Source organism: Apus apus, chromosome 2 (genome assembly GCF_020740795.1).
Source record: "Apus apus isolate bApuApu2 chromosome 2, bApuApu2.pri.cur, whole genome shotgun sequence".
Classification (NCBI taxonomy): Eukaryota; Metazoa; Chordata; class Aves; order Apodiformes; family Apodidae; genus Apus; species Apus apus.
The window spans coordinates 134623710-134649580 of record NC_067283.1 but is presented as its reverse complement, the minus strand read 5'-3'; the positions used below and the strand labels follow the sequence as shown (position 1 = coordinate 134649580).

The following is a 25871-nucleotide window of genomic DNA, read 5'->3' as shown; positions in this document are numbered from 1 at the left end:
GCAGTCCTGAAGAGTAGTTGCAACTGATAATTTCATTATTCAGAAGGCAAATCCCTCACTTTACTGAAAAAAGAAAAAAAAGTGTTGATCTGAATTTTAAGAATACCAATAATTTAAGGACTAAGATAATCCAGGGTCATCCACCCATGGCAATCACCCAGGGATCTGGTTCATGCTTTAGCACCCTCCTGTGGCACAGACCACAGTCCATTCACTCCTGAATCCACCATACACAGACAGACACCCTCTACTTACTCTTTCCAGACAGGTCTCCTCACTACTGTCTTTCCTCTCCTTCCCCCTCCAACTGACTGTGAACCAAATATTTAACCTACATCTCAGACTCGGTTAAGCTATATCATACTTGTGTCTACAAAGTTGGACACCACAACTATCAATCACTTCTGAGCGAGTCCTACATACCATTAAAATAAATAAACTTTATAAACTATTTTTGTTCAAAAAAAATATGGTTACATACATATTGTTAAACTGCTCTGGGAATACAAAGCTCTAAAATGTGTCGGTTTGAGATTTTTTTTGAAATCTTGAATAAGAACAGTCAACTGACTCTGAAAGCTGCTCTTTCTCAAGATTTACTGATGAGGAGGAACACAAGTTTGCGAATCATTGCACAAACAGATTAACTATTTGTTTTATACTTGATAAGGAAAAAAATCCATCTAGCTTTCACATAGCTAACAGTCTGGCACATCATTATATCCAAATGTCCTGGTCAGGAAGTCAGGATGCAAAGAACCACACACATCTGCTTCTCACTGAATGAATATGGGATTGCACAGTGCTTGAATAGCCCATTTATAACTATGTGAGCCTCAAAAACAGTTTCTGAGCTGTTATTCAATGTTTAAATGGACAATACAAGGTATATCAATGAAGTTACCAGAGGACATGACTATGTCAGTGCATCATAGTGATATGAGTCTGTTAACAGTCACACAATATGATCTGGTACATGATCTTGTAGTTAGAACTTCATCCTAATCCTGCTCCCTTTGTGGAAGAACGCAGGCTCATGAATGTGTAGGTAACCATTTCTGCCAAGTGACAAACAGCCTATTTCTAGCCACATACAGTCTTTTTTTAAAATCATCCCATACTCTACAAGTATTCAGATGAACAAATAAAGTTTAAATAGAAAAAGCAATAAAAAATTAAATTAAAATACAATTAAAGAGTTGCAGTTTCAATGCAATGGTTAAAAAAGATGCAATATTAAGAACAAAGAGCACCTATATTATGAAGCCAAACTTAATGCCAAATCACAATACAGAATACTACATTGCTAACAATTATATCCATGTTTTTATTATTTTCATAGATGACAAAAATGGCATTAGTCACATTGCTGTCATCTAAACTCCTTATAAGTTTTTACATCACAAGTGTAAATGTCAAACTTACCCACAAATTGAAGTTACAAATACATCTAGTTACACAGCTGCAGCTTACTAAAATTTCATTTCCAACTGAAATTGAACATGCTACCTGTAAGATTTCAATAAACAGGGATGTTTCCACCTCTACTCTTTTTTTGTGCCTGGATTATAATCCCATTATGTGCACACCTGCCCATCACATACCCTCTACTCCTGTGTGCAAATGTAGTATAATACAGTTTCCCAAGAAAGGTTACTCCATGAAGGTATTTTGAATGAATTATGAATTTCCAGATTAGTTTCTGTATGTATATATATACTCTATATACTTTTCTTTGAAGTGTCAGATATCTAATATCATTTAAAACACTGTTTTACAACCGCTTCCACAAACAAAAGGGTCCCATATGTATCTGCATGGACAAAACTCCTATTACCTAGTTTTTCTCCCAGATTCAGTCTGCAAAATAAATTTAAGAAAAAATGCAGATGGCCTGAACACACCACAACATTTTCCACAATTTGTGTTCCTGTACTCAGCTCTGCAAGACACTGTATGAAAATCCTTTCTGTGAGAAGTATAGAATCATAGAATCATTAAGGTTCAAAGGGACCTCAAAGACCATCAAGTTCCAAACCCCCTGCCATAAGCAGGGAACCCTACCACTAGACCAGGTTGCTTAAAACCTCATCCAACCTGGCCTTAAAAACCTCCAGGGATGGGGCATGAACAACCTCCCTGGGCAACCCATTCCAGTTCCTCACCACCCTGATAGTGAGGAGTTTCTTCCTAATATCTAACCTAAATCTCCCCTCTCTCAGTTTAAAACCATTACCCCTTGTCCTATCTTCTTATCCCCTTATCACTGCCCTCTCTGATGAAAAGCCTCCCCCCAGCTTTCCTGTAGCCCCTTTCAAGTACTGGAAGGTGCTATAAGGTCTCCCCAGAGCCTTCTCTTCTCTAGGCTGAACAGCCAACTCTCTCAGCCTGTCTCCATAGCAGAGAAGCTCCAGGCCTTCGATCATCTTGGTGGCCCTTCTCTGGACCCTCTCCAACAGCCCCATGTCTTTCCTGTGCTGAGGGCACCAGAACTGTACACAGTACTGCAGGTAGGGTCTGACCAAAGCAGAGTAGTAGGGGCAGAATCACCTCCCTGGCCCTGCTGGCCACACTTCTTTTGATGCAGCCGAGGATGCAGTTGGCCCTCTGGGCTCCAGCACTCACGTCAAGCTTCTCAACTACTGTCACCCCAAAGTCCTTCTCCTCAGGACTGCTCTCCAGCCATTCTTCCCCAGCCTGTATTTGCGCCTGGGGTTGTGCCGACCCAGACGCAAGACCTTGCACTTGGCCTTGTTGAACTTCATGAGGTTGGCACTGGCCCATCTCTCCAGCCTGTCAAGGTCCCTCTGGATGGCATCCCTTCCCTCTAGGGTGTCAACCACACCACACAGGTTGGTGTCATCAGCAAATTTGCTGAGGACACACTCAATCCCACTGTCCATGTCTCCAACAAAGATGCTAAATAGCACTGGTCCCAGAGTATAAAGTGATATTCATCTGGGGTATTACCATGTTTTATTTTACTAGAAGAATATTCTTGTATATAATAAAAAGCTTTGCATGTGGTATATGTTCAAAGTAAGGGAGAATATTTTTTTGTCTGTTACTTTTGTAACAAACATCCACTAGTATTCGTAACTATACCTGTAAATTAATGATCGTTGCCTGGTTTAATTTTGCCCCACTTCTGTTTACACTTCAATGTGAAACATTTCCCCGCCTGCTGAAGTTTCTGAAGTCTATAAAGAATATAATTACTTACTGCAATATTTACTACTGAATAGAGGCAAAAAGGACAGACTAGTAGATGATCAGAAATGGAAGTGGGATAGAACAAAGATGCTGAAATACAAAGGAAGTAAGTGATAGAAACAAAAAACAGTGTTTCTTAAAAAACAGCATCTTTAATACATAAGAAATACAATCTTCAACAAAGACTGCAAGTAATAGCATGGCCAGTCACCTGACTTAATCCAAGGAAAAATAAAAGTAGTAGACATTGCCCTTATTGTCTTTCTCAGGTATCTCTTCTGCTGCATAAAACTCAAATGCATGATTCTCTCTCTAAGATTTTTAAGGGACTAAAATTTACTACATGGCTTATTATATGTATGATCTGTAAGTTAACCAAAATAGTTTAGAAGAAGTTATGAAAATGATTCTCTGAACAACAGCCAAACCAACTAGCAAGAGAAAAATTCTGTAAGCATCTCACAGTGATACCTCAGTCAATTACAACATACTAAATTGAACTACACACAGAGCAGTGAATCTTAGTTCCAGCATTATTAAATGGAAAAAGAAACCTCACTCACGTTTGACAGTAAATTTTAATTTGGCATCTGAATGTAAAAGTATGTCCAATAATTGATTCTGATCATATAGAGACAATTACACACACAGATATTACTAAATGTATATTAAATACTGCAAGATCTATAAAAGTTATTAGAAACAGGTTTCTCCTCACACTAATGTACAGTTCATTAGATGACTACCTTTTAAACCATCTGAATATCCCATGATACAATATACAGAAACTAGGTGCCAGTAGGCACCTCAGATTCATCCAATTGTACTTCATGTAGAACAGGACCATATAAGACTATGTAGTTAGGATAAAGATACTATGTTCAGGCATTTCAGAGAAGTAATGAAAAGCATGTTTGTTAACACTACATACCTAGCAAGATTGTTTTTTTAATTTTTCTTTCCCCCCCAACCCCCATCTTCTGGAGGAAGAAGCTGTGCTTCTCAGATAGAAGTAGCCTGAGTTTCCAAGTTACTTTGCCCCAGTATTACATGAAAGGAGAGTTTGGGACATTCTCCAAATAGAGTAGGGAGGTTTGGAAGAGGCCAGCAGTGGAGGAAGACTCAGTTCACTAAACCTTCTACTGAAAACTGTGCAGGTGGATTATTTTAGGTTTACTGCAAAATACCACCATAACTGTGTAACAGCAGCTTGTCATGAGATATTCAGTAAAACATTATTGAATAAGAATACAGCAAAACCAGCTGTAGCAAACTACATTCCCCAGAGAATCATGAAACTACCTGCTATTCACATGGTATTTTGTGCAGATACGCCACTGCTAAGCAGGAAATGAAAATGGCTAAATATTTTCAATTTAATCTTTGGACAACCAAACTATTGGCTTCAGAACTGCATTAAGAGCAATACATAACGCAGCAATGAAACACACTGGGTAAAGCTACTGAACTATGCATGAGTTTTGACAACTGGGGAACCTGCTGGGCCACACATGAGGTGAGGGAAGGGCTGTGGCTGTCAGTGGATGAGACAGCTGACCTTGAGAGCCACGGCCTTTGCAGACTTCTCAGCAGGTACTATAAGGGCAGCAAAGCAGTAACACTGCTGTCCCCAAGCTGATGTCCTGCATCACCTTAAACACTACACCCTGTAGCAACAAGAAGGCTTCTGCATAACCTACACAGCCAGGGCTTGGCCCAAGCAAAAAAGAAAAAAAAAAAAAAAAGAAAAAAAAAAAATCAGCTTTCTACCCAGCAAACACCAAGAGTCAGCTAGCTTCAGTATATTAGAGACTCAGCCCCCAGTAGTCTCTGAATACGTACATGTGCTACAGACTAGTCGTGAAGTTCAATGAAACTTTATTAGGGACTATTTTCCAACAATCTGCATGTTGCTAGAAGTTTGCCACAGTTGCTGTTACATGACAGCAAAAGAACTGATTTACCAAGTAGATAATACAACTCACAACATGTGGGAATAAACTACCTGCAGCCTCACACACACACACACAAAATCACACACTCAAAAAACACACAGAGAACCCCCTTTTCTATCAAATCACAAGGCACATCCCTGCCAGTAATTTTTTTCTCCGAGTCTTAGACTATAGCAAAAAAAGACAATGATGTAGAAAAGTGTTTGCATTTTACACTTATTGTAATTTAAATTAATATTTAAACGCCTACTATATATCACTGTTCTCTAATATGTTAAAAAAAATATATAACTATGTTCCCATGAAAGGCGTGATTTCAATTAAAAATTGGAAAAGACTCAATTAAGAAAATGGATCATAAGATAGGCATGACATACCAGTGATTAAATTACTTTAGTCTTAAATATTTAACATTCCAGTGAAAACATATAAATGGGTTTATAGAATCATAGAATTATATATGAGAAGCTTTGGACAAAACATGAAATGCTTAAACAGTTCATGGCATAGCATTTTTTAGAAATTAACGTTCTCAAAAGAACAAGTAGAAAAACATGAGAAGGACAGCATTCCAAGAGGGTAAAAGGCAATTTTTCCTAAAACAAACTGGTTTCCATTAAAAGTTTTACCAAGTGAGAGTTCATAAACAGCTCTATATAAATAGAAGCGTGATACAGACTACTACTATTTGCATTTTTACTGTCACAGAAAAAGCTACATCAGAAAATTCTGTGCACACTCCCTTGCCTTACCAAGCCAAATGAAAATACTTTGAAACTCGCACAAGAAATCGTGCAAGTGTTCATTTTTTTTAAATCATGAGACTAATCTAAACAGTCTATTAAAGGGATTGAGCTATTCTAATGGAATCCAAATCTGATATTTTTTTAATTGTATACATTTAAACTAGACAACGACAGCACTATATATATATATTTCCTCTCTCTCTATATATAATATATATTTCCTAGTGCAAAACACTAGAAATCACTTAAGAAAGCACTACATGTCTTCCTAGAGGCAGGGATCAACACTGAAAATAGCAGAACCCTCCACATAAGTACGTCCTCATTTTCTGTCTATACATTATTATTATTAAGCCTTTTCCACAGATCAAAGAAGCATGTTTCTTCAAATGAAAAAACAATAGTATCAAATACAGATATGCTACATGTTCAAGACACAAGTAACATCACTACTGAGAATTTGAATTGGATGAAGATATCCAAGAATGTTAAGTACTCATAAAATGAAAAACGTCATACACAAGATTTTTCAGATGGGCAAAACTCACAGCCCAGGCACCAAAAAATGAGTAAAAGTCAAACTCACTAAAACAAGGGGAAAAAAAGGGGATTTTAAAAATTAATATAATTTTGAGACAAGGCACAAGGGAGTGGAATGAAAGAAACACATGCATGTGGTGCTGCTCTCTGTCTGTCTTCAAGCAGAGCAGGAGAGGGCAGTTTAACGAGGAAGGGCACTACCACTCAGAAAAAGCTCAACCCCACCAGACCACACTTCCTTCATGTTTCTGTTACAGTGGTATCCCACAAGCACGGGATCTCTTCAGAACTTCTAGCAGCAACCCCTGCAGCTCTCTCTCTCGTGGCACTACCCATCATTTGTTCTGGAACTAGCGAACTGCCTCCCAGTTCTTTTCCACAAAAGATGAGAAAGAAGTACACTAGATCATTCTCTGTTCAAGAGAGCTCAGGAGCCTACTAAATTTAAAAAAAAAATAAATAAATCACAAAATACTAGTGTCAGCAGATCAGTAAAAATGACTTCAAGAGCTGAGATCCATCTTTTGTGAGTTAGCAACACAAACACAGGACCTGTACCAGTCCCACTAGTGCCAAGGACTAGTCAGGATCTTGGTATTAGTATAAACACCAGACTGGTATAATAATGATAAAGACATGAAGCATTAGTTTCAAGTTACCTGCAATTTACCCTCAAATAAGAGTCAGAATCATATAACTGTATGCCAAACTACTAATCTGTGGGCCAGAATCATCAACTTCTAGGCAGGTCCAGCACAGTCAGATGGAAGATGAACTCTCATCAGCTGGCAATTCTGAAGCAAGTCTGCTCCTCATGGGATGCTAAAACATTGGTCAGAAAGAGAGTCCAGAAAGAAGAACCATGTATTTGAGCTACACGTCACACACACCAGAATAGCAGTTTAATTAGACACAACTCAACACTGCATAGTCCCAAAAATGTGAGGGCACTATTTTGACAAGCAGGAAAATACTGCTCTGAGTTCTTCCAAACTCAGTATCTTTTCTTTCATTTTTCAAGACAAGAGAGAAAAAAGGCCAAAAACAACACTGAAATTCTACCAGAAAGCAAATATAATTTTGCAGAAATCATGTTTCTACCAAAATGCCAAGAGTAAAGTACTTAAGCAGCTACAGTATGCTTTTCTCCAGTTAATGTGGGTTATACACACCTTGACAGAAGTGAATCTCAGCAACTATATGCATAGTTGGCTTTACTGAGGACAGAAGTTCTTAAACAGTTAGTATATAGGTAATAAACTAGTGTTCTAAGTCACATTTACAATGGCATACTCTTAGATATGTAATAAATGAAGAAATGAGAGTACCTTGACCTTTAGACAATAGTCCTGAGGAGGGGAAATTTAGCATCATCAACAGCTAGAGGAGCTCAGATTAAAAGAACCGTTGTATACACATAAGTAGATTACAAAAGATGTCCACCATTAACTCCATGTCACCCAATTGCTTTCAACTTTTATATGGGTACAACCATAGTTCATTTTGGTACAAGTCAAGTCAAGTAGAACATCCTTAACAGAGCAGGAAATGAACTTCTATTCATTGCACAAAATAAATCAACAAAAATGTAATGTCTGCTGATGACAGTGAAACCACTAGCATATGCACTCGGGACTCTGATCTATTCTGTCCACCAGATGCTCCCTCCTTGTGGAAGGCTGGTAAAAAAACTGGGAGACTTCACTGTAGCTTAAGCAGGTTTTTCTCATGCTGTTAAGTATTATTCTAAAGTTCACTGCTGTATCTCAATGTTCTTCATGATCGTAAGAAAATATCTAGGATGAATGACCTATAGCCACATGCAGTATGGCAGGACAATTCATCTAGCTTGTTCCCTTTGGCCTCCTCTCCTAAGAGCCTCAGCTGCACACCAGATGATAGCACTGGAGCAGGCAGCCTGCTCCCCATGACCATTTTATCTAGGAGGCTTGTAGCCTCTTCCCCATCATATAATGAGCCTGTACTTAAATGTGTGCTGGGAAAAGGGTTGAAGAGCTTCCAGGATAGATGGCCACTTCCCACTGCCAACACAATCCATCTACCCCACAACCCCGTCCACATCTGAGGAACATATGAGAAAGAGGACAAATCGGAAACAGGCTGAATGAACTGTATGGAGTCAGCTGCACAGTCTTATTCACCCTCTTTCTCATGTCTTCATCAGGCCCTGCTGGGGAAAAATCACAGGGCAGAAAGTTTAAACACCTGCAATCCAGTAGAGACGCAGGAAGGCAGAAGCTTCCAGAAAGCAGCAGAACTAAGCACATAGACAACACAGTCCAGATGACAGTCTCCTACAGAAAGCATTCCAGAAGCTATGAAATTACACTTCTGCCACTTGGAATAAAAAAAACCAACCAAACAACCTAAAAGCAGCCCAACCCCCACCCCCCCAAGGACTAGAACGCAACAGCTCTGCACAGTAGACTGTGGAGCAGCATTGATCAGGAGACCACTCAGCTCACAGGACTGCATGAAAAAACACTGTGGTTCTTTGAAAAAAGAGTCCCTAACTATCAACACAATTCTAAAATATCAGGACTAATGAGCTTTGCACCTAATTCCAAGTAATTACACATGACTATTGCTGTAGTAGCTGTTAACTCATTGCAGACAATCCTACACTAAACTGAAATGTTGAATTACGCCAACAAGCTAGCAGGGGGGTGGGGGGTGGGTGGGAAAGAGGTGCTTTGCTATCTAGTGAAACCAAAAGACATTTTCAACTTTAACTGAAAATACTGGCAAATTAAGTAATTCGACTCAACAGAGGCCCTTACATGGGACAAAATCTTCCAGAAGAAAGATTCATGCATACAAAATAAAAATCAAAAACGGTAAAACAACTTTTTGCTATTCATCCTCCAACTGGGTGCAATCTATAAAGACTTCTATTGAAAATTAAGAAAAACACCTTACAGCACTCTGGGCTTTTTAAACCTTTGCATTTTGATACACAGCCCACTAAACAACAACTAGTCTAAAGCTGACAGGTGCCGGGAAAGGAAACCAAGCAAGGATCTTCTGTAAGCAAAGGTGATGGCCTCCGGACAGTTTCTTAGCAAGGCAGAACCACTAAACAAACATGCCAGAGAGAGAAGTGAAAAAGAGAAAATTAATATTTCTCAAGAGAGGGATCAAGTTTTCCCTTCTCTCCAGAGGCAAAGAAATAAATATGAACTTTAACTGAAAATATTTATTTAACAGTTGGAGTTCAACTAAGATGACTGAGACAACTACATGGTTCAGGGTATTGCCAGCAGCATAGTGCTATTTCCCTGGGGTTCTATGGCCTGTAAAAAGGTAAGACAGTAATTTTTTCTAAAAAAAGAAAGTTTAAAAATGAACATTTCTCCATCCTTTCGGAAAAGTGCAGCTCACTAGGATAGAGTTTGATTGCCCATAAGTGTTCAAAAACTCCACAATCTACATCAGCTGTGCATCAAACTTATTTTGAAGGGGCTACTCCTTAAGCGCAGGTATTGTAAGCTAAGTAACAAGCAATAGGTGAATTAAGGGAATTTTCCCGCTTCAGTTCAGTAACTATCTAATAAATTATAATCAAATCACATCCTCTCAGAGAAAATACCACTCTTTCCAAAAGGAACAAGCTATAATTTCAGAGCACACTTCATACTTGAAAGAAGTGTATTTTGTCTTTTAGCATTTTAAGATGCTTTTACCAAAGGTGGATAAATTACAGGTTTTTTCCACTACAAAATCTGTAATTACGCCCATTCTGAAATAGTAGGCTTTGCTCTAATGAGGAGCTAAAACACATTCCAACAAATTTAACTATGCTTTAATCTATCAAGAAACGAGGAAAAACTACTTCCTCTCCAAGGAAGTATTTTTAAATGCATTACCTCACCTCGTTCCTTGTTAAACCATACCAATCCAAACTCTTCACCTGACTACATGAAACAAAGCTGGATTGTAGGGTCCTGATTTTGATGTCAGCTGGATTTGGGACAAATCTGGAACTACTCCAAAGTAATTCAACTGAGGTATTCCAGATCTACGCCAGGGAAAGCTGAATCAGAATCCAACCCTAGACTTCTAGGAATTATGCCAATCATGTTATATAAATCCTTTCACCCTATACCTTGGAACACAGACACTGACTATTGGCATTGCATTTCCTTGCTGTTAAGTAGGTCAGAAAAAAAGCTAAGTAAAATCAGAAAAGGTACAAAGATTACCCTTAATCTTTCTACTTTATACACCTCTATCTACACAGCAGAACACTTTCTCTGTACTTTTTATAAAGAAAAATACACCATTTACATATTAGTATTTGCATTTGTCCTAGTAAACCTATTTTCTGGAACATAAACCAGTGAGGTTGTATCCAAGTTTCAACTTGGTCACCTGCAGAGTTAAAAGAAATACTTTTGTTGGTTTCTACTTTCAGTAATAAAGTGTATTGAAAAGACTAATACTGGGTTTTCCCCCCATAAGCTTGAAAAAAACAAAGGTCTGCTCTGAAATGGGTTCTGTGGCAACAATCACCATTTCAATCAACTCTGTTGCAGCAATCACCATTTGCCCCTGTTCCTGTGCAAATAGGTTCCTTTCCAAAATTCCAAAACACATAGCATGACATCACTATCAATTCACCAAATTAACCACAGCAAAAAAGAAACCAAACAACCTTTACCAGCTTATGCATTACTATGAACAGTGAAGACTATTATGCTTTGACAACCTTATTCTGAAAGCAGCTGGTGCAGGTTTGAACCCTGAGCTCCTCAACAGAAAATATCATTTGGCCTTAAATTTAGAATTCAGGTATATGAGTGACATACAAGCCAGTTTCTATTCTGAGCACCTTAGTCCACACTATAAGGAAGGAGATTGTGGCAGGAATTAATGTGTCTGCTGGCTGGCTAACATGGACCAATTTGGTTATTTACCTGCCCAGGACTATCCCACAGCACCGTTCCTCGGATAGATTAATTTTTTTTATCATCTCAGGAGTAAGCTTCCAGAACATCTGAATAACCAACAGATCTGTCACCTTTTGGAGGCACCAATAAATTTGATCAAGTGTACATATAAACACCCCCCTTTCTGCTCGCACAATAGCATTTCTAGTGTATTCATATTCAAATTCACCAAAACTTTAAGATCCACAACATAGTCTGACACAAGTTACAATGGTCATTGTTGCACTATCTCTAATATTAAACTTACACCATCCATTTCCTTACTGTTAGTAGCTTGCTAGATGTAATGTAGCAGCACAGCCCCTTCAACAAGAATAAAAAACAGAAAAATAAAAAATAAAAAGAAAAAACTGGATAGCATCCTTTCTGGTACAGAACAAAGCTATTACTTCCTTTTCAACAATGCACTTTCTAACCAGTGCTTTGCCAAGAGCTCAACCTGACATTCAGTTTCCAAGTTTGTTTTGCAGTTTAGAAATCCCTCTGATATCTTCTTCCTCTTCTCTCTCCACACAGCAAATTCAAATAAAATACAAACAACTGTAAACTTTTTAGAATATAGCTTTACAAGTGTAATACTCAGTCTGGAGTTTGCAGTTTTCTAGTGATCACAGAACATGTGAAGATGGTCCATGAAAGAACTCCAGAAGAAAAAATTGTTTAGGTTTTTTCGAGGTAAGGAAGACAAGAAGTCAAGTATACCTCGACTTCCATTCAGCTAGGCATAGGTGACAGTACCAACCCACAAAACAGTCAGAGCAGCTCCTCACTGCTTTACTGAGATGTGGACTAACAATGAAATCTTGACTTTGTAAAGCAATTGTACCTTTGTACTATGTGCTATTTATTATTTCCTGTCCTAACTGTTCCCCTTTATCACCAAGCAATAACAAAATGAAAAACACTCAGATGGGAAGCTGCCTTTAAAATGCATAGCTATATACACAAAAACAAAGGTAATAAAGAACCAGCTTTTTATATCAATGCAGCATAAGAGGTTAAGTAGGTCTGCTGCTTCCTCACGTGTTAAGTAACATCCCAATCCTCCAAGCATGGGCATCTAAAGCAACAAAATAGGGAAGGGAACTAGTTTTAAATTAGTAAAAGGAACATCATCAGCTTCCTCCGAGACAAAAACTCTTCCCCTCCACATGGGTAACACTACTGAACTATCAACTTCAGAACTACTTTCCAGGCAAAGTGGGAATAACAGAGTGGGATATGTATGGATGTTAAATGTCAAAGGTGCAAGAGGCAGCTCAGTAAAGTGAAATTGTACTGCAGAACAACTCATACAGAGGTGAGCACAGAAATATGACTACCTACGCAGAAAAGACAAGCACCTGCTTTTGATTAAAATAAATAATACAGATTTGGCATAGATCTCTAAGTTTCCATGTGTATGACTGAAGAGAAATGTGTGCATTTGAGGGTCAAGTGGTTTTACAGGCTGTCGATGTAAATAGTTTGATTTCTATTTTATTTTTTAAATAGAACATAACTTTATCATCATAGAACAGTTTGGGCTGGAAGGGACCTTGAAGACCATCTAGTTACAACCCCCTGCATGGACAGAAATGTCTCCCACTAGACCAGGTTGCTCAAAGCCCCATGCAACCTGGTCTTGAACACTTCCAGGGAGGGGGCATCCACAACTTCCTTGGGCAACCTGTTCCAGTGTCTCACTACCCTTATGCTAAAGAATTTTGTCTAACCTTAATCTCCCTTCTTTCAGTTTAAAACCATTATCCCTCATCCTATCACTATGCTCTCTGGTGAAAACCCCCTCTCCAGCCTTCCTGTAGGCCCCCTTCAGGTACTGGAATGCAGCTATAAGGTCTCCCTGGAGCCTTCCCTTCTCCAGGCTGAAGACCCCCAACTTCCTCAGTCTGTTTTCATAGCAGAGGTGCTCCAGTCCATGGCTCATCTTCATGGCCCTTCTCTGGTTCATCTCCAACAGCTTCATGTCCTTGTTATGCTGGGGACTCCAGAGCTGTACACAGTACTCCTGGTGGGGTCTCACAAGAGTGGAGTAGAGGGGAAGAATCACCTCCCTTGACTGCTGGCCACGCATCTTTTGATGTAGTCCAGGACATGGTTGGCTTTCCTGGCTGCAAATGCACACTGCCCACTCATGCCGAGCTTTTCATCAACCAGCACCCCCAGGTCCTTCTCCTCAAGGCTGCTCAATCTATTCTCTTGCACTTAGCCTTGTTCACCTTCATGAGGTTGTCATGGGTCCACCTCTCAAGCCTGTCAGGGTCCCTCTGGATGGCCTCCCTTCCCTCCAGCATGTCAACTTCACCACACAGTTTGGTGTCTCAGCAGCAAACTTGCTGAGGGTGCACTCAATGCCACTGACAAAGATGCTAAACAGCACTGCTCCCAGGACCAACCCTTGGGGAACACCACTTGTCACACGCCTTCATCTGGACATTGAGCCATTGATCACTACTCTCTGCATGCAACCATCCAGCCAGTTCCTTATCCACTGAATGGTCCATCCATTAAATCTATATCCTTCCGATTTTGAGACCAGGATGTCATGCAGAACAGTGTCGAAGGCCTTACACAAGACCAAGTAGATTACACCAGTTGCTCTTCCCTTGTCCACCGATGTTGTGACTCCACCCTAAAAGGCCACCAAATTTGTGAGGCATGATTTGCCTTTGATGAATCCATGTTGGTTGCCACCAACCACATCCACATTTTCCACGTGCCTTAGCAGAGCCTTCAGGAGGATCTGCTCCTTTATCTTGCCAAGCAGAGAGTTAAGACTGACTGGCACGTAGTTCCTGGGTCTTCCTTCCTTCCCTTTTTGAAAATGGGAGTTGTTTCCCCAGAGGTGAAATTACAGACAAATACTAGAATCAAGTTTAGAGAATGTTACGGAAGCAAGAATAAAAGAGGAATGAGGGATAGACAAAGACCGAGGAATGGGGTAAAATGACTGTTACATGTGTCCTATTTGATAACAATAAAATATTCTCAACTCACAAGATTACACAACTCAGAAATGGTGAAACGCTTCAGCCAGGATGTATTCCCAGCACTGTTTGCAGCTTCTACATCAACAAACCTCTACTCATAAATACAATCTAGTTCCAAATAAAGCCTCACAGATTGATATATAGCTCGTTTTACGAAACAGTAGGCCATGTGCAACAAGCTCATAACACTTCAATGAGAATCAATGCAAAACACTCACAGCCTGAGAAGACCTGCTGAGATATTACTTAATGAGTTTTTGTCAAATCACATTTTACAGAACTCGGGAATACTGACAGAGAAAGAAGAGACCTAACATGGAACAGTGAAGAGGTCAAAAAAAGAAGAGGAATCAACTTCTAGGGTCAAATACCAAAACATAGTTATAGCTAAACTGGAGTTCTAAGTAGGAAGGAGGAAGATAACTAGGAAGGCAGTGCCCCTATTTTCAGTGTTTAAAAAACAACACTCAGAAATAAAAAAACCACACATATAACGCTGACATTCGCAGGACTATCTATTTCAAGGAATGAAACTCACAAGTTCTAAATCTTTCTAATAAGCATTTAATTTTTAGCCAGTTGGAGAGAGTATTTAGAAAACAAGCTGGCACAGAGAAAGGAAAACATATCTTGTTTACGTTTTTCATGCACATGTGCAGTCTCCCAAGAAAAAAAAAAAAACCTGCAAAAATGTTACAACCACCAGAAAGTTCAGATGCAATGGGCACTAATACATTCGCTGTGTTGTTCAGTCATCAGTTTTTGGCTGCTCAGAAGAGCATCCTCCTAATCAAATCCCTCTCACAGGAGAAGTCACATGTATTCTCAAGATTCTGGGACACTTCACCATGCCTTGTCCCTGTAGGTGTTTCAGGAGCTAATAAAGATGTCAGCCTGTATTGCACAGAACAGAAAGCAAGCGTCTTGCCAAAGTCTTGACTTTTAGCAGAAACACCTAAAAGCAAGACTCCCTCAGACTAAGCTCTAGGACTAGGTCAGGACTGCCCCTCTATCTTTGTCTGTAGGCAGCACAGCAACACTGGGAGCTCTCCTAGGGACCAGGCACAAGCATAGAAGGAAGCCAGTGGGCCCACTCATGCCTTCCACGGTAATCAGCTTGAGACATTCGAAATCACAATTACCTAGGCCCTGAAAAAGGCTTCAAAGAGAAATACACTCAAAAATTCACATGAAAACTGTCCAGAATTACCGACATGGTAACAGGCATTTAGATAAGCAAGCCAGCTATTCAGGTTGAGGCAACACAATGGCAGCTGCAGCAACAAAGCTTCTACAGCTAAAGTATTAAGAAATGTGCCCGCAGGCATCTTTCCAATTCACAGCAAAGACAATTTCTTCTTTTGCAAAAAAAAAAAACTATTGCAACTTAAAATGTCAGATACTTTGCTTTTAAAAACTCTCATTTGAAAGTGGTTAGTAGAGAAAAATAGGTAAATCACATGGTTGTTCTTGCTTGCCCAGCTAAAATGTGTGAATATTAATCCAGCTTTAAGTGAAACTGTCCAGTACCTTTTTAGCCACTCAGTTGAAAACACTGGAAATGCAAAGATGACAAGTGTCTAAACCCACTGCCGCAAGGCCTTTTCGAGCAGCTGTTTCAGCCTGCCTTTACTCGACTGTTCCTTCTATTGAAAAGTAAGTTTACTAAATGTTTTTGCAAGAGATTTGTAAGATGTGGTATTTCTGCCCTAGAAAGATAATATCCTTGATAGAGAATCTCCTACCTAAAGGATCTCTTTTCACATCAAACAATTCATAGAAAACGTAAGTCTTTGGACTGGAGTTCTTGACAGAAAATTCCATAAAGCCCAACCAATGGTTCTGCCAAACCTTCCTGAACCTCTGAAAAATATTAATCTGATTTAGACAAAGGAATTTGTTTCAATTAAAAGCAACAGAAAAAACTATTCTTGTTACTGATGTATAGTTATTTGCATGTTCACACAGAAATTAATACAATTCCTTTTTTTACATTCAGCTATGAAAACAAATAAAAGCAGACTGAATTGGCACAGAATTTCATATTCATTGTTAATCTGAGATTACAATTCAACACCAGCTGACAACAATTTGCTTCCTGTAGGGCAGCTCTCAATAGAATCTTCACCTTAAAATTTGTGTGCAAACATTAAAACTGAGCATCAGATTTACTGAATTAGAGATATCACTATGAAAAGAAGCACCAAATAAAAATATTTTTAAAATAAAGACCTTGGGCTTGTACACAAGCAAAAGAAAAGCAGAAAGGTGGGCCACTAAAGACTTTTAGTTACTCCTCTGAATCCAACTCTTACCATATTTTTGCTTATGACTGAACAACCTATGCATACACTCAAATGGAAAAACCAGCACCATGTGTTCATACAACCACATATAACTGACCTACTTACTACAACCCAGGTGAGAAAGGAAAGCACTGCTTTGGACCTGGAGCTAGCTTTACCACTTAAGCAAACACACTATATAACTACATTCTCATAAAAACCCTTCACTTTAAAAGTCTTTCATAATCTTTCTGCACACCCTATCTACCATCTCGATCATTTCCCACGCAAGACCTACTTCTGCTTTCAGCATTCTTTGATGACAGTCTGTACTGACTGTCAGATAAGAATGTGCCTGTTATTCTGACAGTCATGCTAGTGGGCTGCTCACCACTGTTTCCACAAAGTTATTATATTCCTTCAAAACCTTCTTTGTAGTGCCTCATAAAAGGAACAGTGCTTAATTGTCTGTATGCTGATCCAAACAACTACTTGGTTTCCTCGTGCACCTGTAAGAGCTTGTATCTAAAAGTCTTCCTTGATTCCATAATTAATTATCCTTCAGGGAGAAAGTTTTCAACTTCATATATATCAGCATATTCCGGATGCACTGTGTCCCGATTAAAGGCAAGGACTCAAAAGTGAAGCAGTAATACAGATAATACATTGCTCCTTGAATCTTCTCATTTGTGTCACTTTCAAGACTAAAAGCCACAGAACTGCAGGTTGAACATAAAGATTAGTCTTGTGGTTAGTTATAATAGCAGGAAGGTGAAGGAAACAGACACAGGTTTGTCCTTCCCAGTTTGTGCAGACTGAATTTAAAGCCTCTGGTTTGGGCATAAGTATGGTGGCATTGGAGGCAGGAAAAGAAATGAGCACAGAATTTTTAATAGCTGATTAAAAAAAAAGTTTGGAAAAAAGAGTCCAACAGGACAAAAAAAGAAAAATTCTAGGGGGAGAACCAGCATCAATAGAGGTTTAGCAAGGCAATTTCAATTCTAGAGAGAAGTCCTACAATTTAATACAGAGATAAATAAAGAGAAGAATATAATACTGAAGCTTTAACCACCCTCTAAAACAGTAACATTAATGAAGAACAGTCTCACAGGAGTCAATTACCATAGCTTAACATTCAGTATCACAATTAAGTGTGTAAGAAAACAATTCAAATTATACTTGAACATATTTCAATTATTTGATAACATTTTAAATGGCCATACTTAAAACGCAGTGCTCCAGAAGCAAAAATACAGGCACAGTTGCATCCAGCTGACAGACACCAAAGAGCAATGCAGAAGGCCTCACACCCAATTTCTACTTCTATTTCTGGCATTAAGCAAGTTCATAACCAAAAGTGCACATACAGAGCAAGTCCCATATAATACCACTTTAATCACTGCAAAGTTCTGTTCCTGATGCGCTTAAGTTCTATTTTCTTATAAAGTAGCCACATTTATTTAACATTCTGGTTTTATAAGTGGTAGTATCACCTCTGGAAAAGAAAATAAGCACAGAAAAGAGGGGAAAGCAATGACCTTCAAAATGCTCAGACTTCAAAATTCACTAAAATTATCACTGCTTATAACCTCTGGATTTTGCATATCACCAAGTGAACTTCTCACTTACACACTTCTGCTTAGAAAAGGAGAATATTAGCATAAAACTAGAAACTGAGCCATTGCCATCTTCTCCAAACCTCTAACTCAGCAGAGAAGATGTATGATAAACAACAGAAAAACAACCAAACACTGAAAGTGAACTAACAATGACACAGCATCAAAGTAAAGCACAGATGTATAAAAGCATTCCCAAGGTATTGGCATGCTTCAAAAACATAAAGGGAAAGCTTTTTGGCTTTCAAAAAAAAAAAAAAAATCTACAGGTGCACTTAGGACAATAGTTTCAAACAATGCCATTCATTTTAATCCCCATACATCTTCAAAACAAGCATTCTTTGAAACAGTCCCTTTCCAAAGAACACACAACACCAAGTTGAGGTGAGAAACTTTATTTTTTGCTCAGGTAAAATCATGCATGTGCTCTAGAGGTTTCACCTGAGGAAGGAAATGAAGAACCAAGCGAACAAATTTCTGAGAAGTAAACTAAGCATTCTTGCTCGTTATACTCTTGGCTGATACAAAGTTGGAACTAAATTCCCTGAAAGCTCAGTTCACTACCATTTTTCACAGAAATATTCTATCTCATTCATGGGTTTTTATTCACTAAGTACAGAGATTTTTATGACACTTGGTTTTAGCCAAGTACCCTGTCATACTGGAAGTTAGAACATAAGAATTTGTCAAACATCTTTTTATAAAACACTTTCAAATGGTAATTTAAAAAATAAAATTCAAGTTGTCAACTTTTAAACTATATCCACAGAAAACAGAATGAAAGTGTTTTCATTTACATTCTTGTTAGTCAAAAATAATCCTTCTATGGCAAAGACCCAAATTTTACCCTCCTGAGTGTACATACCACCAAATAATTTGTTCACATGTCAGTTGCAATTTTCAGAAAGTCCTTTCTTGCCTCTGAATCTTAAACATCCGTAACAAATACCTGTTTTGAGAGTGCTTTACATTCATGACACTTGACCTTTTGCTGTATGCATCAAATTTGTTTCAAATACCATGCAAGCAGGAAATCTGATCATTCCAGCAGTAGCCATCTGCATGGTCCAACATCAAGTATCAGTTCTGGGTTGCAAACAGTCATGGGCTACAAATCTATTTCTGCAACTTCTATAATTAGTTGTAATTTGCTGCTTCTAAAACACATTTCTCATGGAATATCTGGCCTGAAATCTCACCTTAACAAAGGAAAAGTTCTTAGCACTTGGCTGTACATGTGTGTAACTACAGAATGGAAGCACGTGCTTTGCTGGTGGCATACCTAGGACTAGAGATTTCTACTCCAGCAACACAAGTCTTTTAGCCCTGGAACTTTAAATTACTATTACAAGACATATCAAACATAATGGAGAAGTGTCTTCCAATGGTTTTGCTGCCTTATAGCTAATTATTGAGGTTAAATGTTAACAGCTTATCAAGCACCCCAACACACACTTGAGAGCTTTGTGCAAATCAGACTTTTCTTTTGCATGTTCCTTAATACAATTGGAGGATTCTGTGTTGAAACCAAAATGTGAACAAGGCTTTCAAAAAAGAAAAACAAACACAACAACACAAAACCTTTGTAGAGTTAAAGCACCACACTGATTTAAAAAAAAGTCAACATTAACATACCCAAGCAATTTGTTAACCAAGTTAAACTTATAACAAGATTGAATCATGATATATTTCAGGCTCATTGTGTCAGACCAGACATTGCAAGCAACTAAACAAAAAGCCCTTTGAGACCTTTACATATAAGAAGCCCTCCAAGCATGCTCAAGCAAGTGCTATAACTTCTAAAGGGAAAAGAGAATTACACTCCAGAATCTTTAAAGCACTCCTTCAGTAACAACACATCTTTCAAAACAAGCTGTCTGAAGCGACCAGCATTGCTTCTTGGGAGGCAGAAACTGGAATCACATTTTATGCTATTTTGGTGTTGAAATCATTTCTTGCCTAGCCATAGGAAAATGGTAGCAGAGTGCATTTACATCTGCAAAAACACATACACAGCTAGTAAAGAGTTAAAAATATGCATAAAGGTAGATACTAGCCACGATCAGAGTAACAGTATTAGCCTCTCAGCAACCAAAAGGGATAACTTCATGAGTCTGATTCTTCAGATGGCTTTAAAGGAAGTGACCTATAGAAGCTATTATTTTCATCAGCCTCTGAATGTTAATGCATTCATCACATTTCTTACCTGAGCTCCATCCTTTAATTTCAAGATGCATTCCATTGTATTGATAGTGATGACAACTGATTCTGATCCCAATTTTGTCCATGGCACATGAATCCGAAGTTCATGGATATGACCACTTAGAAAAGTAAATGGCAGTTTCAGCTCCTAACAGCAGCAACAACAAAAAAGAGTGGTGAATTACCTACTGAAATATTATCAAAATTCAAGACATATGTAACTTAAAATACTATGGTTCCAGCCAAAAAACTAAGTCAAAATTTAGTCTCCCTTCCCCAGATCAGCAGTGCACCATGGGGCTTGGCAACTGGCTTTATAATCTCTTGCACACATACATTACAATCTGTCTGTTCAAAGGAGGCAGTTTAAAGCCACCTCTCTCGCAGGAAGCTACTGCAAAATGTGTCCCTATTCAAGGGAAAAATAGAAATAAACCAGGTGAAAGTAAACACTTAAACTGATATGCAATGGATCTTCAATGATTATCTAGTCCAACTACCGGACCAATTTGACCAAAATTTAAAATAGTGTTGTTAAGGCCACTGTCCAATTGCTTTTTAAACATTGACAGTCTTGGGGCATTGACCACCTCTCTAGGAAGCCTGTTACAGTGTTTGGCAACCCTCTTCTTGGTAAAGAAATGCTTCCCTATGTCCAGTCTTAATGTCCCCTGGAGTAGCTTTGAACCATTCCCACATGTCCCTCATCTGGATACCAGGAAGGGGTATCCTCCATTCCCTCCTCAGGAAGCTGTAGAGAACAATGAGGCTGCTCCTTCAGCCTCCTTTTATTCAAACTAGACAAGCCCAAAGTCTTCAGCCACTCCTCACAGGACATTCCTTCCAGCCCTTTCACCAGCTTTGTTGCCCTTCTCTGCATGCATTCAAGGACCTTCATATCTTTCTGAAATGGTGGGGCCCAGAGCTGCACACAGAGCTCAAGGTGAGGCTGCACCAATGCTGAAGAACAGCAGGATAATCACCTCTTGTGCCTGGCTGGTCATGCTGTGTTTGATGCCCCCAGGATGCAGTTTGCCCTCATGTCTGCCAGGGCACATGGCTGGCTCACACTGAGCCTGTGCCAACCAGCACTCCCAGGTTCTTAACTATTGTGTTTCTTTGTAAATTCAGTGGCATAAGCCTTTGTTCAGACCTTCAGAATTTCCCCAGAAAAACTGGGCAACCTGGGTCTTAAGCACCTTTGCACCTTCGCTCAGTTCAGGTACTTAAAATACTTCAACTCAGTACTCCTATGAACAAGAAGTTAAATAGAGAAGACCCACGAAACTCAGGTAAAGCAGCTAAGTTTCTAGGGAACTTCAGATAAATATCTGGTAGTTGTTCCAGAAAGCCTGTTAAGCACTGCTTAACTCTAGACTATCCCTGATGTATATAAGTTCCACATTAATAAAATTTGAGGACAAGTGGATTTTGCATTTAGTACTTCACATACATTATAAAGTCTACCTATGGTGTATTTCTGTGAAGCTAGTTAATGTCACTATTTGTCTAACACCTTGAAATCAAATCTTAGTGACACGTTTTGAAAGCCCATCAAAAATTGTCATTTTTCTAAGTTGTTATCATGTCTGTCTTAAGTTTAGAGTTTAAATAACCACTACTCCAGCTGTGACAGGTTATCCTGAGATAGCCTCTAATTAGTCACTAATCAGCTATTCTGCTGCATGAATACCTGGCACCATCACAGCAATAACAGCTGCTAAAAGGAGGAATTTTAAGTAACACTCTATTCATTCTGCAGCTGACTGATACCTCCTTAGCCTTTCCACTGGTACTATGGAAAAGTTCATCTTGCATCCAAGAGCTAAGAGTAGATGAAATATATTCACTGCTGACAAAATCTTCAGAGAAGACAAATAGACAAAATTAGTGCTCTATTTTTTCGCAAAGTACAGCTTTCACTTTGTAAATTAGTCATTGGGGTTTAATGATGTCTCATTAATGAAGCTCAAAAAAACCACATCCATCTCATGTCAAGGAAACTCATGACTCCTCCCTCAGCCATGCTTACACAGTCACATGTAACTTTAAGTCCCCATTCCAGAAAGTAACAGAGAATTCCTCATAAGAAGAGTTTGAAGAATACGACATTTTAATCCAGACAGTTTCAGTTAAGTCACTGAAAAGCAACTACTGGGCAGTTTGGCTACAGATGTTGCTGACCTGATCATACAATAAATGTAAAAGTACCTTATGTCCAACAACTCTGGGCAGGGGGAGGAAGGTGCAGAAATAAATTAAAAAATGCAATCTGAAAATACAACTTAAGAGACAACGCTTTCATGAATCAAGAGAGCAAACTATCACTATCAACAGCAATAGAAATAAATTCCCTTTCCAGACTTGCAGGTACTCAATTTTTATGTCACTCATCAATACCACAATGTCTGTTTAGATCCTGATTTGCCTTCACAAGTGCAACTTAGGAGTTTACTTCAAAAGGCGTTCTAGAAGAGATCTCCTACCACTATCTGCAAGATGAATTTAGCACATTCCCATTTTTGCCTACTTAACTGTAAAGTATTGAAAGAAAGAGAATCATAGAATGGTTAAGGTTGGAAGGGACCTTGAAGATCATCAGGTTCCAACCTCCCTGCTATGAGCAGGGACACCTCACACTAGACCAGGCTGCACAAGCCTCATCCAACCTGGCCTTAAACACCTTCAGGGATGGGGCATCCACAACCTCTCTGGGCAATCTATTCCAGTGCCTTCCTACCCTCATAGTGAGGAATTTCTTCCTCATGTCTAACCTAAATCTCCCCTCTTTCAATTTAAAACCATTACCCCTCATCCTATCACTGCCTTCTCTGGTGAAAAGCCCCTCCCCAGCTTTCCCCAGTTTCCAAATCGGGTGATACAACCAAATGCACAGCATACTTAGGCAATGTAGTTCTCCTTTTTCAAAGGAATTTCAATAAAATGTTGTCTGGCATTACCTTAATTGCACAAACAAGTTTCCATAAAGCAATGGAAAGAAATATTTTTGTGCTATTTCCATAGACAATACAAAACAAATGTGTATCAAATTTAGTAACTCCATCACAATGCAACACAAGACCATTTTATTCCCTCCTCCTTTCCTGTGCATTCTTTCCCCTTTCATTAAGTATTGCATGAAATTCTTAATTTATCTTTTATACTTACAACAATTTTAGATTTTACATCACATAAATCCTTAAAAAAAATATTATATGGCTAAAAACAAACTCTTGTGCTTGACATATACATAACTGACCAACGTCATGCCAGATACAGACTGCAGATCATAATTCCTCTTGCCCTAAAAATCACCCCTTGCTCTAAAATACAAGACCCCCCAAACTCTGGGATGATAGGTAAGTACTGTTTCCTCCACCTCAGTATTAGCTCAAATACCTCTTCTTACTATGCAAAACTGTATTTCACAAGTAACACAGTGGCACATAATACAGACACTGTAAGGATATTTTAAAGTTCTCATTTCCTTAAATTTATTTTAAATACATTAATATTGTTCATATTTCTTTTAGATATGAAAAATCTACACTACAATAAAACTCAATGATTTTTAGATCCAGTTCTCTTTTGTCTTCCAGTCAAAGACTGTTTCATATTTCCCTTCTGAGTCTGTAGAACAGCTAACATAATAAGCTACAGTGTCCGGGAAATAAACACAAGCAGCAAAAAGAGCTCACCTCTGAGCTATCTTTTTAGTACCACTGTGTCAACAGAAATATAACACCCAAGCTAGTTAGCAAGTTCATTCTCTTCCTCTAGTACTATAGTGACTTCACATAAAAGTTGCCAGAAGCACTTAAAAGGCTTTTCCATAAAACAATATTTAGATATTAAAGTTTAATTACAAAGTATGTTCTTGAAGTATTTTCTAACAACATGACAGTTATTATGCCCAGATAGAAAATTTCTTGGAATGTTTTGTCTTTTAGTAACTGAATCTCCAGGACAGGAAAACATCTAATATCAAAAATGTATTACATTTAATCTTCAACAACACAATTATTTTAAAGTTGACTGGCTATTCAAAGAGTGATTTAATTATGCACAAAAGCTGCATTGTACCTAAATTGAACATAGATACAAACTAGTACTCAGCTTTCACTGTAGAGCTGCTACTGTCAAAAAAAAAAAAAAAAAAAAAAAAAAAAAAAAAAAAAAAAAAAAAAAAAAAAAAGGGGGGGGGGAGGTGGGGGAAGAGTGAAAGGACAGACCTTAAAGAGTTATTGCAGTAAAATTCAGCTTAGTTGAGTGACAGCACATAAAACATACATAAACATATGTAAAAACATGCAGAGTATTTTCAGGCAGTGATGCGTTCTCTCTGGGTTTGATAAATCTTCTATGTCAACAAGTACAGTGCATCTGATTTCAAAAAGTACTGGTTCCAACTTGGTCCCAAACATAAATTCAGATCTTCTAGGAGATAGACAGCAGTTTATGCTGTGTTCTGATCTGTTCTTTAGAATTCTGTTTGGGGGCCCATAAGAGCACAACATGAGATGGGAACATTAACATCAACTGCAGTGGAAGGAGAGAAACCACTGACTTGTTCCCAGATCTGTTACAAGGTGCTTCATCCAGCAAGTTTAGCACCTATGCTAATGTTCCCAAATAAACATGTATAGTTCCACAAAAGCTGAAATCCTTTAAATGTTTAGGGCTACAAAGATAACCAGGGTATGTGCATTTGTATCCAAAGTTTAAAGCATGAAATTAAGGCTGCATTCATGCCAGGTAAGGTGCAGGGAACCAGGCTGAGGATAACAGCCCAGAACAGAAAGGATGTTAGAAGAACAGAGCAGTTAAGGTGTCTAACTTTGGATATTATTAATTCATCCAGGCAGAGAACACAAATAAAATAATATATACTGGTAATTTTCAGAGACTTCAGCCTTTCAAGGAAGCTCCCTGCCAGCTGCAAAGGCTTGGGCATGTTGTATTACCATATATTACATACTCAGAATTTTGCTGAGCAGGCATAAAATAGCATCCCTTCCACAAAAAAAAAAAAAAAAAAAAAAAAAAGGAACCCTGAATATAGTCTGTGGGTCCATGTAAGTTCCAAAGAATAGTAAGAGCCAAGTACTTGCTACAACATACCAACAGCTTTATCTGTTTCACACACTCAACTCCTTAAGCTGTCAACTCAGATAAACGTAGGAAACGGTCTCTCCCCTAAGACTTAACCAGCTCTTAGTAATAGCAGGCTCAAAATTCTGTATCAGGTGTTTCATATGGTCAAGCTTCTCTTTTTAAGGCTGTTTTACAAAACCTCTGATCTAATCCACATAAACCAGCTGATCATATCTGCCCCTCAACTACTCCGAAGTTTA

The 25871-nt window shown here is 38.6% G+C and overlaps 2 protein-coding genes across 5 annotated transcripts in view; one reads left to right on the top strand and one right to left on the bottom strand.

Moving 5' to 3' along the window:
* RIDA (reactive intermediate imine deaminase A homolog) overlaps positions 1–25871 on the top strand; it is a 959578-nt gene that overhangs the window by 523172 nt on the left and 410535 nt on the right. The gene's annotated exons all lie outside the window — the stretch shown is intronic.
* Positions 1–25871, bottom strand: part of VPS13B (vacuolar protein sorting 13 homolog B) — a 442966-nt gene that overhangs the window by 415632 nt on the left and 1463 nt on the right. For all 4 annotated transcript variants that reach the window (XM_051610148.1, XM_051610150.1, XM_051610151.1 and 1 more), the window contains exon 3: positions 20522–20665. In XM_051610148.1, coding sequence (XP_051466108.1) covers positions 20522–20665 — 144 coding nt within the window. The remainder of the gene's footprint in view (positions 1–20521; positions 20666–25871) is intronic.